This window comes from Takifugu rubripes, chromosome 13, assembly GCF_901000725.2.
Source record: "Takifugu rubripes chromosome 13, fTakRub1.2, whole genome shotgun sequence".
Classification (NCBI taxonomy): domain Eukaryota; kingdom Metazoa; phylum Chordata; class Actinopteri; order Tetraodontiformes; family Tetraodontidae; genus Takifugu; species Takifugu rubripes.
Genome location: NC_042297.1, coordinates 664326 through 677722, shown reverse-complemented (window position 1 = coordinate 677722; position 13397 = coordinate 664326). Strand labels below are relative to the sequence as shown.

The following is a 13397-nucleotide window of genomic DNA, read 5'->3' as shown; positions in this document are numbered from 1 at the left end:
TCATGGAACCTTTTATGCTCTTTCTCTAGATTTCAAACTATTCTTGTTAGCTTCTACTGTCCAACTGTCATTTCTGCTGTAGCTGGATCAAAAACCCTTGGACAGAATGTTGCTGCCTAAAATCAGTGGTTGGAACGGGGGCTTCTGATTCCATGGGTTTTAAATGCAGTAACTACCAGCAGCGCTAACAAGTTACCTTTCGTGTCTCCTCTCCTTAAGAGGCTTACAGCAGGTGTCAGCGGACCTTTAGCATTCTGAAAAGCAAAGAATTAAAAATGTTAACAAAGCAGAGTCATGATTGATTTCTTTGTTGTTCTAATGCTAATAGCTTTGGTATTTATAAGAGTTAGTGTGTTTCAGCCCTAAAAGTTTATTTCTATCTGTTATAAAACCCAGTGGTGGGCCGTCGGGGCCTGCAAGGCCTTCTCTGCTGGCCTAAAAATATCTGAATCACAGACTGATGTTAATTATATTTTGTCCATGAATACATATTAAATAATTCCAAATGGTCTGTCCGCTTCCTTTCATTGCTAGCCCCCTGGTTGCGCTGCTTCCAGACGTGTATTTTCATATTCAAGCATTTAACCAATCACATTGCAGCCACTATTTGTTGCCAGGGTCAGAGAAATCTGCCTGGAGGCCTTCACAATCAGTTCTGCGGCCCTGTAGCATAAAAAAAATGTCGATCAAACTGTTGCTTCAACCAATCAGATTGTGAGTTGGCGACCCCGAGGCCTTCTAGCAGGCGTAGGAAACGTCAGCGTATTCACGGGCTTTGATTGGACAGTCAGAGAGTGTACGAGCCAGAGCTAACCGGGAAAAGGATTTGTCCGCCACTTTCAGTCCGCTAACTACGAGCGGTACTCCGGGCTCACAGGCTCCGAGGAACGCTGCTAATTGTCTTGCTGGGAGTGCTTGTTATTGGCCACTGATCGACGTGGTGTTTGGAGCCACACTGGATTTGTAAATTTGGCTTGGCTAACCAAGGCAGCAACGCGGCATCAAAGCACTGCCGGACACTTGCAAGCAACGGTGCTTTCCAAAACTTTTGGGGAAACCAGAGTGGATCTACAGCGGAGCGAGCAAGTGGCCAGGGGAACGGAGCTCCGCAACGAAAAGGTGACGAAAAATAGGGAAATCTTAAAAAGACTGATCGACTGTGGCGGTTTGGCGGTGACCATCCGCGTGTCTACTGCTTCTGTTGAACGGACATTCTCAGCCCTAGAAATCCGACAGGGCAGGCTCGACCTTCAGCATTAGCTTCGATGGCGATAGGAAAGGACGTCTTGATGGAACTGAAACGCACGGATAATCTGCACAACAGAGTCATTGAAATCTTCTTGAGGAAAGAAAGGAGGATGGATTTTGTGTACAAATAATCAGGATTTTTGGGGAGTAAAATGTTGCTATATTCCTAAATAATATTGCAATTTTATCAGGTTATTTTTGACGCTTTTTTATGTGTGTCGCAGCTGTACCTGCAGTGGAAGTTTTATAGCCTTAAAATAGTTATTGAGGGTTGGATTGATTCACGACTGAAGGCCTAGGGGTGACATGCACGGCCCGCCACTGCTAAAATCTTTAAAAATGGCCTAAATTTGTCTTTCTTTCTTTGTCCCTTCATGTATGTCGGCAGTCAGAGATGCCAAATCAACTCATCTTTATTTGTCAGTGTTAGCTACAGTCAAAATAGCCTCTAGGTGTGTTACAGGAACCAGGGCCCCAACAAGCAAGGAAGTTCTCCCTCCTAACAGGAAGAATTTTCGATAAAATCGAGGTTGGTGTGGGGCCTTTTGATTTGCCCAGTTGTCGGGAGGTGCTTCACAGGCTGAGTCTGGATCAGCCACCCGACGTCGGCATCAGGCGGTTGCCTTCAAGAGATCCCTGCATGTGGTGAATCTGCTGAAAGGGAAGACCAGAGGTCTCGACTGTGGCGCTGTAGGGCATTGACGTCGCAGCAAGGGCTGCATGTCTTACCAAAGGTAGGACTTGCTAAACCCTACCCTACCCTACCGGTAGATTTTTGGCTCTGCAGTTCTTTTCATATCCAGGGTACTGCTGAACCTGGATAAGGGCTGTTGGTAGTGATGTGGGGGGGGGGGGGGGGTCATTAAGAGGTTCCCTTTGTACTGGAAGGTGCAGTTGAAGACAATTCTGTCTTTGTTGTTTTGCCACTTGATGATGATGCCACATGAGCCAGGATTCTGGAATCGGTATCACCGCTACAGGTCACATCACTGCAACATAGCCCATCTCTCCAGTGTTAGCATCTCCTGGCAGTATACATTAGCGTGTTGTGCATGCTTAGCAAGGCTCCGCTCAATGCTACGAAGATCCGGATAAACACAGAGATGTATACACGTCCGTTGTCGAGTCTTTGCTGGGTAGGAATGTGCAGAGAGACCTCGGGTTTTAGAGGCGAAGGCTTGACTTATGCCATACTTGCACGTGAACTGAAGCACCGCGAAGCTGCAATTCTTCTTGATAAACAGTTAGCAGGGTTAGTGTTTCAGGACTGGAGGTTTAGGTGCTGCGAGGCCTGTGGCAAGATGAAACTTTGCTCTGAGCCATCATTCAGAACCAGCTGTCTCTAGTACCCTGTCTCCATCCCGGAGTAGAACCTTTACTTTGAGGATTTGGTCTGTCCAGGTGTACCTTTGCTGTAGGAGCAATGACTGTGAGCACACCTTTCTGAATCTGTTGAACAGCAACATATATGACTGTCAGACGTTGCTCTTTACGGGTCTTGCTAGGTCTCTTTGTGCCACAAATCTCAGGCTGAAGAGGGTCCACATTTCCAACATCGCTGGCCATTAGGTGTGCACTTTGTGGTCTGGCCTGTTTTGAGCTTCACGAGCTCTGCACATTCAGGTAATACTCGTTATTATCGCAGTGACGACAGTACGACTCAGGTTTCAACGAGGATTTTTTTGAGCAGGTCGTCCTTTGTCATCAGATGCATTGAGGGAAAAGGTTGTTCCCTTTTTGAGAGCTCATGGGGATGAAGTAGCGCTGCTCTACCTGCTATGCGCTTTGTTTGGGATTTCGTCTGTAGCCAGGAGCTCAGATCAGGTCCAGTGTAGGTTGGGTCTGTATCTGTACGAAGAATACCGCGGTCTCTCTGGCAACCGGCTAACAAAAGCAGCTGCACTGCCCTTCCTCACCGCAGCTACGCCTGACCAAGATACTGCAAGACAAGGTCTCTTAGCCACCAACCACAAGGCTCGCAGGCTAATCTCTGCAACAGGAGCCACCCAGCTTGCTAGCACAGAGCTGCTAACAAGCCCCCTCAAAGAAGTGACCAGTTCCTCCAACTTTTACCAGCTTGGCATCCCCACCAGGATCACCAACTAAAAGAGCAGCACACTGGAGTGATCATCTGTCCCTCCAGAACTGCTAACACCATCTGAGCCTCGTCTGGTTAAGGCTAAACAAGGACCTTGGATCTGATGTATTCCTGTTGTAGTGAGGGTTAGGGTTGTGATCAGATTGGTGGGGAGGTCAGGGTTTAGTTGGTGCTGCCAAATTGTGAGGTTGACTTTAGTTAAGTTGCAACACTGACTACGCGGGTCGTTCGGCATTATGGGAGGCTCCTCGCGGCATTTCGTTGATTGCAAGGTCACTTAATCGCGGAATTTAGCAGGACGCTATATTAATGGCCGCTCATACCACGCTCAGGACGTCCCACCAAGCGGAGCTTGAGTAGCGATATGATGCAACTTTTTATTGAACATACCGTAGCAGCGAAACTGACAAGATCACCAGATCCACCATCTGCTCCGCAAACTCCTGAGCTGCTCATGGTCATCGATGGTGATGTTAGTAGCCTGGGACATTTCACAAATTATTGAAATGTTGTCCGTTACAATATTTCCAGATTAGCCACAGATTCCATCCTCCCAAATTATCGTGCAGACCTAGGAAACAACAAAGCTGACCTCGTCTCTCCGGCCATGCTATCCATTGTTTACGTCACAGCGTTCCAGCTAACAATGCTAACAATGCTAACAATGTGAATGTGCCCAGATGGCGAGCTGAGGCGGGTCGACCCTGCCAATCTGGGATCCAGTGTGGCAATGTTCTTTAAAACTAAATAAATGCATGAATAAATAAAAATAGATATTAATTATGTGCACAATTATTAGGCAAGTTATTATTTTGACCATATCATCTTTTTATCCATAGTTTCCAACTCCAAGCTGTGAAAACTGGAATGCTTATTGGATGTAATGCACATCAGGTGGTGGTTATTACAGGGGGTGTGGCCTAAGGAGCCTAACACCTTATATCAAGGCGTGCATCATTATTGGGCAGATTCTTCTGCTGAGGAAAAATGGGCCAAAAAAGAGACTTAACTGACTCTAGAAAGTCCAAAATTGTCCCCGTTCAGATGGATGCAGCACTCTTGAAGTATTGCAGATATTGGGCCGCGATCAAAGAACCATCAACGTTTTGTTGCAAATAGTCAACAGGGAAACGTGTTAAGAAGAAAAGATGCAAACGAACCGCCAGAGATTTGAGAAGAATCAGGCAGGAAGCTAGCAGGAACCCATTATCCTCCAGCGCTGCCCTATTCCACAACTGCAACCGACCTGGAGTATCACGAGGTGTTCCGTGCTCAGAGGCGTGGACGAGGGGCCAGAGGCTGAAACCCACCACCTCTGGACAAGACACATAGGCTGAAATGATTCAGACGCCAGCAAGGTGGCGGTGGGGTACTGGTAGGGGCAGGTATGTTTAAAGAGGAGCAAGAGGGACCTTTTGGGGTTGAAAATGGAACCAAAACCTACTGCCAAGTTTTAGAACCTAAACTGTTTATCAAGAAGACTGATTTTTATGCAAGTCAACGCTCGCATCACATCCATCAAAGTGTTCCACTCTGGCCACTGAAGGCCTTCAGGATGAAAAACTAATGACATGGGCCACTGCTTCACCCCACTTTAACCCTGTCAAAAACTTTTGGACCCCTTTTAGGCAGGAAACTTACAGTGAAGGTAACAGTCACCTCTCTGAACGGTGTCTGGGGGGCTGCATAAAACGCTGATTCTGACCAGATCAAGAAACTGACGGACTCTGTGATTGGAAGCCTTGTGACGGTTAGGGTTAGGTTAGGTTAGGTTAGGTTTAAGAGTTAGGCCTTCCCCTGGGGCGAAGCCCCTGGAAAGTAATGCACTGGCCATCCAAGGGGGTCCCAGGCAGAGACTCCCACCCAAAAGTTAAATGTCCACCACCCTAAGGTGGTGGGGTGTCCAAAAATTGAGGCTCTTATGGCCTTAGCTGCGATCAGCCTGGTGCCGCGACGTTTCGTCCCGTTTTGGCCTTCATCAGGCGGGCTGATCTTTTAAATATGGTGGCCCCTTGGCCGTCAACATAAAAATGGTCCCGTTGCTTTTGTCCCTTCTCCCGTTTCCTAATCATTTCAATTTTTTGATGTTGCTCCCTCCGAATCTTTGGACCTTCTGAGGTCTCTAATTTCCGTTTCCCCTTTATACTCCCTCGCTTTTTGCTTTTCCTGTTTTTTTATTTTCAATTTAAATGTCCCTTCCCTTCCCTTGTATCTTTCCTTTTGTATTTATTCTTTCCCCTGTTTCTAATCAAATTTGTGTTTCCCTATAACATCTCCCCTGTTTTATTCTTTTTTAAATTATTCTTATTTCTACTTTGAATTTCCTTTTCCCTCTTTTGTACTTAACCTTTTCTCTTCATCCTTCCCTTCTTAGGTTAGGGTTAGGGTTAGAGAGAGTCAGTTAGGGTTAGCCTAGGGTTAGGGTTAGAGAGAGTCAGTTAGGGTTAGGTTAGGGTTAGGGTTAGAGAGAGTCAGTTAGGGTTAGGCTAGGGTTAGGGTTAGAGAGAGTCAGTTAGGGTTAGGCTAGGGTTAGGGTTAGAGAGAGTCAGTTAGGGTTAGGCTAGGGTTAGGGTTAGAGAGAGTCAGTTAGGGTTAGGGTAGGGTTAGGGTTAGAGAGAGTCAGTTAGGGTTAGAGAGAGTCAGTTAGGGTTAGGTTAGGGTTAGGGTTAGAGAGAGTCAGTTAGGGTTAGGCTAGGGTTAGGGTTAGAGAGAGTCAGTTAGGGTTAGGGTAGGGTTAGGGTTAGAGAGAGTCAGTTAGGGTTAGGTTAGGGTTAGGGTTAGAGCGAGTCAGTTAGGGTTAGGTTAGGGTTAGAGAGAGTCAGTTAGGGTTAGGTTAGGGTTAGAGAGAGTCAGTTAGGGTTAGAGAGAGTCAGTTAGGGTTAGGCTAGGGTTAGAGAGAGTCAGTTAGGGTTAGAGAGAGTCAGTTAGGGTTAGGCTAGGGTTAGAGAGAGTCAGTTAGGGTTAGAGAGAGTCAGTTAGGGTTAGGTTAGGGTTAGAGAGAGTCAGTTAGGGTTAGAGAGAGTCAGTTAGGGTTAGGTTAGGGTTAGAGAGAGTCAGTTAGGGTTAGGTTAGGGTTAGAGAGAGTGAGTTAGGGTTAGGTTAGGGTTAGAGAGAGTCAGTTAGGGTTAGGTTAGGGTTAGAGAGAGTCAGTTAGGGTTAGAGAGAGTCAGTTAGGGTTAGGTTAGGGTTAGAGAGAGTCAGTTAGGGTTAGAGAGAGTCAGTTAGGGTTAGGTTAGGGTTAGAGAGAGTCAGTTAGGGTTAGGTTAGGGTTAGGGTTAGAGCGAGTCAGTTAGGGTTAGGTTAGGGTTAGAGAGAGTCAGTTAGGGTTAGGTTAGGGTTAGAGAGAATCAGTTAGGGTTAGAGAGAGTCAGTTAGGGTTAGGCTAGGGTTAGAGAGAGTCAGTTAGGGTTAGAGAGAGTCAGTTAGGGTTAGGCTAGGGTTAGAGAGAGTCAGTTAGGGTTAGAGAGAGTCAGTTAGGGTTAGGTTAGGGTTAGAGAGAGTCAGTTAGGGTTAGAGAGAGTCAGTTAGGGTTAGGTTAGGGTTAGAGAGAGTCAGTTAGGGTTAGGTTAGGGTTAGAGAGAGTCAGTTAGTGTTAGGCTAGGGTTAGGGTTAGAGAGAGTCAGTTAGGGTTAGGGTAGGGTTAGGGTTAGAGAGAGTCAGTTAGGGTTAGGTTAGGGTTAGAGAGAGTCAGTTAGGGTTAGGTTAGGGTTAGAGAGAGTCAGTTAGGGTTAGAGAGAGTCAGTTAGGGTTAGGTTAGGGTTAGAGAGAGTCAGTTAGGGTTAGAGAGAGTCAGTTAGGGTTAGGCTAGGGTTAGGGTTAGACAGAGTCAGTTAGGGTTAGGCTAGGGTTAGGGTTAGAGAGAGTTAGTTAGGGTTAGAGAGAGTCAGTTAGGGTTAGGCTAGGGTTAGGGTAGGGTTAGGGTAGGGTTAGGGTTAGAGAGAGTCAGTTAGGGTTAGAGAGAGTCAGTTAGGGTTAGGGTAGGGTTAGGGTTAGAGAGAGTCAGTTAGGGTTAGGTTAGGGTAGGGTTAGGGTTAGAGAGAGTCGGTTAGGGTTAGGGTTGGAGAGAGTGAATAGGGTTAGAGAGAGTCAGGGTTAGAGAGAGTCACATAGGGTTAGGGTAAGGTTAACTGACTCTCTCTAACCCTAACTGACTCTCTCTAACCCTAACTGACTCTCTCTAACCTTAACTGACTCTCTCTAACTCTAACTGACTCTCTCTAACCCTAACTCACTCTCTCTAACCCTAACTGACTCTCTCTAACCCTAACTGACTCTCTCTAACCTTAACTGACTCTCTCTAACCTTAACTGACTCTCTCTAACCTTAACTGACTCTCTCTAACTCTAACTGATTCTCTCTAACCTTAACTCACTCTCTCTAACCCTAACTGACTCTCTCTAACCCTAACTCACTCTCTCTAACCCTAACTCACTCTCTCTAACCCTAACTGACTCTCTCTAACCCTAACTCACTCTCTCTAACCCTAACTCACTCTCTCTAACCCTACCCTAACCCCAACTGACAACTTTAGTTGTACAATAACATGAATCCACAAAAATGCAACTTGCCTCATAATTGTGCCCAGTTTAATTCTTTTTTAACCACGTTTTTACATTTTTCTGTTATATTTTCCTCCCTAGATATGTGATAGAGCGGATCCATGCTGAAGAACCTTTGCTTCATGTCTCCTCTGAGGACTTGGGTGGAAGACCAGAAGAGCACCAGGATCCCAAAATCAAAGAAGTTGTGGAGCAGCTGCTCAAGATTGCAGATGATTTAAACAGAAATGTGGAACTGCAACGGTAAGTTGTGGGTTTTCAACCAAACGTCAAAGACCCTCCATGATCCTCCACATCCCTACATGTAAGAGTTGTACGTAGGGGTTAACCCTAACCCTGACCCTGACCCTAACCCCAACCCTAACCCTCTAACCCTGACCCTAACCCTAACCCTGACCCTAACCCTGACCCTGACCCTGACCCTAACCCTAACCCTAACCCTAGCCCTAACCCTCTAACCCTGACCCTAACCCTAACCCTGACCCTGACCCTGACCCTAACCCTCTAACCCTGACCCTAACCCTAACCCTGACCCTGACCCTAACCCTAACCCTGACCCTGACCCTGACCCTAACCCTGACCCTGACCCTAACCCTCTAACCCTGACCCTGACCCTAACCCTAACCCTAACCCTGACCCTGACCCTGACCCTAACCCTAACCCTGACCCTGACCCTAACCCTCTAACCCTGACCCTGACCTGACCCTAACCCTAACCCTGACCCTGACCCTGACCCTAACCCTAACCCTAACCCTCTAACCCTCTAACCCTGACCCTAACCCTAACCCTGACCCTGACCCTGACCCTAACCCTAACCCTAACCCTGACCCTGACCCTAACCCTCTAACCCTGACCCTGACCCTGACCCTAACCCTGACCCTGACCCTGACCCTAACCCTCTAACCCTGACCCTAACCCTAACCCTAACCCTGACCCTGACCCTGACCCTGACCCTAACCCTCTAACCCTGACCCTGACCCTGACCCTAACCCTGACCCTGACCCTAACCCTAACCCTAACCCTGACCCTGACCCTAACCCTCTAACCCTGACCCTGACCCTGACCCTGACCCTGACCCTGACCCTACAGCATAGTGTCACAGTAGTGATCTGAAACGATTTCACCCCTCAGACATTGCTCATTTTTAACACATGTGTTTGTTGCTTAGCCTGGTCAACCAGGTTCAGGGCAACTGTGCTCAGGAAGTCTTCATGCAGGTGGCCAGGAGCATCTTTTCCGATGGTATTAATTGGGGTAGAGTGGTTGCTCTTTTCCACCTGGCCTACAGACTCATTCTGAAGGTAACAATTCAACTAATGTATTCATTCAGCATCTGTTAAATCAAGGTACTCAACAGAATTATTTTTTTTGAAAATCAAGCTCATTAGGTTGATTTGGGAGTCTAACGTGGAGAGAGAGTGTGTGTGTGTGTGTGTGTGCACATTAGGGGAAGAGCAGATGGTAGCTGGAAACATCTGTAGTAAATAAATAAATCCTGTCAAATGAACGGAGTGGTTTCTGCTTTCAAGGCGCTGACCACCAACCACTTGGAGAACATCAGGATGGTGATCGGATGGGTTCTCCAAGTCATCCGGGAGCAACTTTACCCCTGGCTGGTCCAGCAGGGAGGCTGGGTGAGACTTGACGCTACGCCCAGCCCTACCTTCATTGGCTGTGGGGAGTGAGGCTCCACCCCTTTAACGCTGCTCTCCTGACCCTCTAGGCGGGGGTCATCCAACACTTTGCCCGCTGGAGGATGGCAGCTGTTGTAGCATCAGTATTGTTGGTGGGGATGATGGTGTACTACAGGAGGAGCCGCTGAAGCCGAGCTCCGAGCTAGTGCCGCCTCCTCTGTTCTCAGGTGTCCATCATTCATCTCAACTTGCCTCCTGACTTCCATCAGCCAGATCTTCTCAGTCTCATTGAGCCACACAGTTAATGTTCTTCACAGTTCAAGGTAGATCTTTTTAGAAAACACTCCTCTGAAAGAACCTGGCAGATCCTTAGTAGATATTTAGTCGTATTCATGTTTTAGCTTTAGAAGCTGAAGATCCCTAGAGAAAGATGGTTACAGAACCGGCTTTTATAACAAACCCCTGTTTTTAAATGATCCTATTTTATAGAGCTGAAAACAGTCTGAGAAAGAAACGGTCAGAATGTCCGAGTATTTCTATCAATACATGCAAAAGCTAGGAGAAACATCTTGGGCGTGACACGTTCTAATATACCTCAGTTCACTGACTTGGACGTAAATAACCTCCCTCCGACTGGAGGGTGTCAGGAACCCAGCGGAATCCTGTTGATCTGTTCCAGCAGAAGAGGAAACTTCTCTCCTGACTGACCACATTCCACGAGCGACAATGCTACTCATTAGTGACGCTTGAAGCACCTGATATAATGTCTGATTAGCTGGATTAGTCAAGCAAGTATTACATCTAGTTTGAAATAAAGTGAAGTAATACATGAACATTGCGTGAAATTTACTGCCAGTTGTCCTGAAATAGTTCAAACTGGGCTGGAAAATCGTGACAGTTGTCTTCAGTAATGGAAGATCTCTCCACCAGCGTTCCAGGATCAGGAATAAACCCTCAAAGGGTTGCTTATCTCTTAAGGATGTTTTGGGATCTAAATCTCATTAATCCCACAGTTAAAACGAACCAAAGACAGAAGAAAAAACAACAAAACTACATTTACAGTGAAGTTAGCCCCTGATCCACTGTTTCTTGTTCTGTAGCATTTAGTGCTAACAGCACTAACTGACAGCATGAAAAGCAGAGTAAAACCAGACAGTAAGAACTCAGACCCTTATTGAGTAATGAGCTGAATCACCTTTGGAAGCTGAGATTCACCACAATCAGGTAGTTTTAGCATCTTGGACACGAGCAGGAGCCCTCTGGTTCCTCTGGGTTTATGGTTGTTGGGCACATAACTGGCACACTGCCCGACGGGCCTCACCTACCTAAACTGGCTCCAAGCTGTGATTTAATCACCTCAGATTAAACTCAGGTTCAGGTTCCGTTGCACATGTTTACTCCATGATGGTTCCTCTCAAACATCTCCAGACTTTATTAAAATGACTGTTAAGGGTTTATTCGGGTAAGCATGTTCATGCTCTTCTCTTCTCTTCAGGACTTGTGATTATGCCAATTTTGACCATTACAGTTTATTGGCATAGCTGTTTACTATGTGTGCTAATGTAACGTTTGCTTCGTTGTTAGCATTAAATCTAAAAACACACCAGAGTCTAAAGTGTGAAGCTGGTCGAGATGAACCTCTGTCTAGTCCAGAGCTTCTCGCTTATCTTCTGTAACCCCCCCACTCTCCATAGCAACGGTAACCAGTATCATTTGTTTATAAGATTCTTACATATACTTTACAACAAAGAATAACTTTATTGACATTGTTTACTTAGATACTGGAAAATTAAAGAAAAATAATAACAAATTTTATTTCATTTAAGCAACGTGAACGGAGGAGCACAATGTAAAAAACACTTTAACCAACAGAACAAAAGTGAATAAATCCTTTTTCACAGATTTTGTCTCTTTTTAACCAAATCGGGATGATTGTTGGCAATATTTGCATGTTTTCGCTGAGAAACTCCTCTGGCTTCCGGTGGAAGGCCTTTCACGGCGCCTTTCCGCTGCCAGTGGTTCTAGCCCAGGAAACGACCCGGCGTTCCTCGTCTCCCACCGTAGCGCTACACGCGCTTCGCCATATGTTCCCCGTTTAGCTTTCGGAGGACTTTGTCTCGTTAACTCCGTCTTTCTCTGCCTTTCTTTTCATACACGTGGTCTCTTAAGGGTTTGTATCCGGCTCTTCTAACCTCTTGCTCGGCTCGGGGCAAAAAGAAGCCTACGCCATCGTGCTAATACTCCCTGCGCTTATTTCAACGACAGAGCCACCAATGATTGTGATGGATGTGCCTCATTCTAGTACGGTAAAAGACATGCCTGTTCCCCAGGGTCACCCCGCTCCCCCGGCATCACTGGGGGGGCGCCTTGTGTTTGGGAAGTACTGGTCTCGTTTGCCAACTTTTTTCAGTTGATTAGCGTAAATGCCGCGCTGTAAGACTAGTTCATTAACCTTTGGACAATGTGCTGCAGGCTTGTATGTGTTTGCAAAGGGAAATTTGAATGAAGAGAGCTAGCAGCAGCAGCAACAACAGCCTTGACCTCTCGCTTGCCTTTTGTCATCAGAGTAAACACCACTCGAAGAACTTGCAGAGCCATTTACGTATGTACGACTTCCCCCACACTTTGACCCCCGCGGCTCAGAGCGATGCAGCTTATTGATGGATTTTTGTTACTTCCTCAGTTTGAACGGATACCTGTGGCCGCCAGGGGGCGCTCATGTGGCGCAAGACAGGTTGAAGAGATACGTAGAAGCGCGCGGAGGATGCTAGTTTAGTTAACAGTCTTTATGCACGTCATGTCTTGGCTCGTTTTTCTAACCGCGTGTTATTGTAATGCTATTTTACTGTCACATTACAGCTGTGTTACTGCTGCGTTTAATAATGAAGGGTCAAAAAATACAATGCTTAAGTTACAACTCTGAGTGTGTTAATAATGTTTTAATTATGACTCCTCATTTATTCATCCAAAGGTCTTCAAGAAAAAGTGGAGGCAGAGATCTTGCTTGGATAACTCAACAATGTTCAGTTGTAACATATTAAATCAAAAACAACACACTCGATCTCCAGTGCATTCCTCTTCCACAGATCCATCTAATTCTTCATCTCCAGGGTCTGACTTTAATAGTTGGGCGGTTTGGGCATCAAGCAGGCCTGGATCATGGTCCGAGTCAGTCTTGTTGCTGTCCGTTAGCTGGTCAGCGATGACTCCAGCCTTTGGCCTAACTCGCCCGTAGCTGCCTCCCTGTCTTGGTAAACATGTGTTGGCCTTCTGTCACCCAGGGCTCCCAATGCTGGAGTCGCAGATCCAGAGGGACGGAGATTTGTGGGAAAGGCCATCCACTCATCCTCTCCTTATCCATCCAGCCCTTTGCGTTAGCCTTGATGACACCGGCCGGAAATGTTCCTTTTGGCAGCGTCTTCCTCTTGAAAATGACCGTGGGTGGTAGTTTCTGGGCGTTAACCTGGCAGCCGAGAACTACCGTGAAAGATGACATCTCCTTCCCTGTTATGTGTGCAGGTAGCGTACTGGTCCCTGTTCCCTCGACAGTACAGTTCCCAGAGACGTCCAAGGTGAGAGGGACCTGGTCCACGTTGGGGATCTGTTCTGGCTGGGTCTCCTTTTCAGTGATCTTGTTCTTGCAGTCGGTGCATAAATGGCCAGCTTTTCTTCGGCTACTGCCAGACGGTAGTTCTTGTACAGCTAGAGGGCTCACACCTCAGACCACCTTGAATCATTGAACTTCCACTGTTGCCTTGAGTCGAACAGGGCCTGTAAAGACACTTGGACCTGCTGTTCCCTGTTCAATAACTCACTGTTCACTCTTGTCCTCTAACTGCGGCCATTGTTCCCGTGGAA

General features: G+C 46.7%; 1 protein-coding gene across 1 annotated transcript in view; it reads left to right on the top strand.

Annotated features, from left to right (window-relative positions):
• Nucleotides 1–11441, top strand: part of LOC101067511 (apoptosis regulator BAX) — a 17177-nt gene extending 5736 nt beyond the window's left edge. The window contains exons 3-6 of the mRNA XM_029846510.1: nucleotides 7987–8148; nucleotides 9074–9206; nucleotides 9435–9539; nucleotides 9629–11441. Coding sequence (XP_029702370.1) covers nucleotides 7987–8148; nucleotides 9074–9206; nucleotides 9435–9539; nucleotides 9629–9727 — 499 coding nt within the window. The 3' untranslated portion in view covers nucleotides 9728–11441. The remainder of the gene's footprint in view (nucleotides 1–7986; nucleotides 8149–9073; nucleotides 9207–9434; nucleotides 9540–9628) is intronic.
• The last annotated feature ends 1956 nt before the right edge of the window (nucleotides 11442–13397 follow it).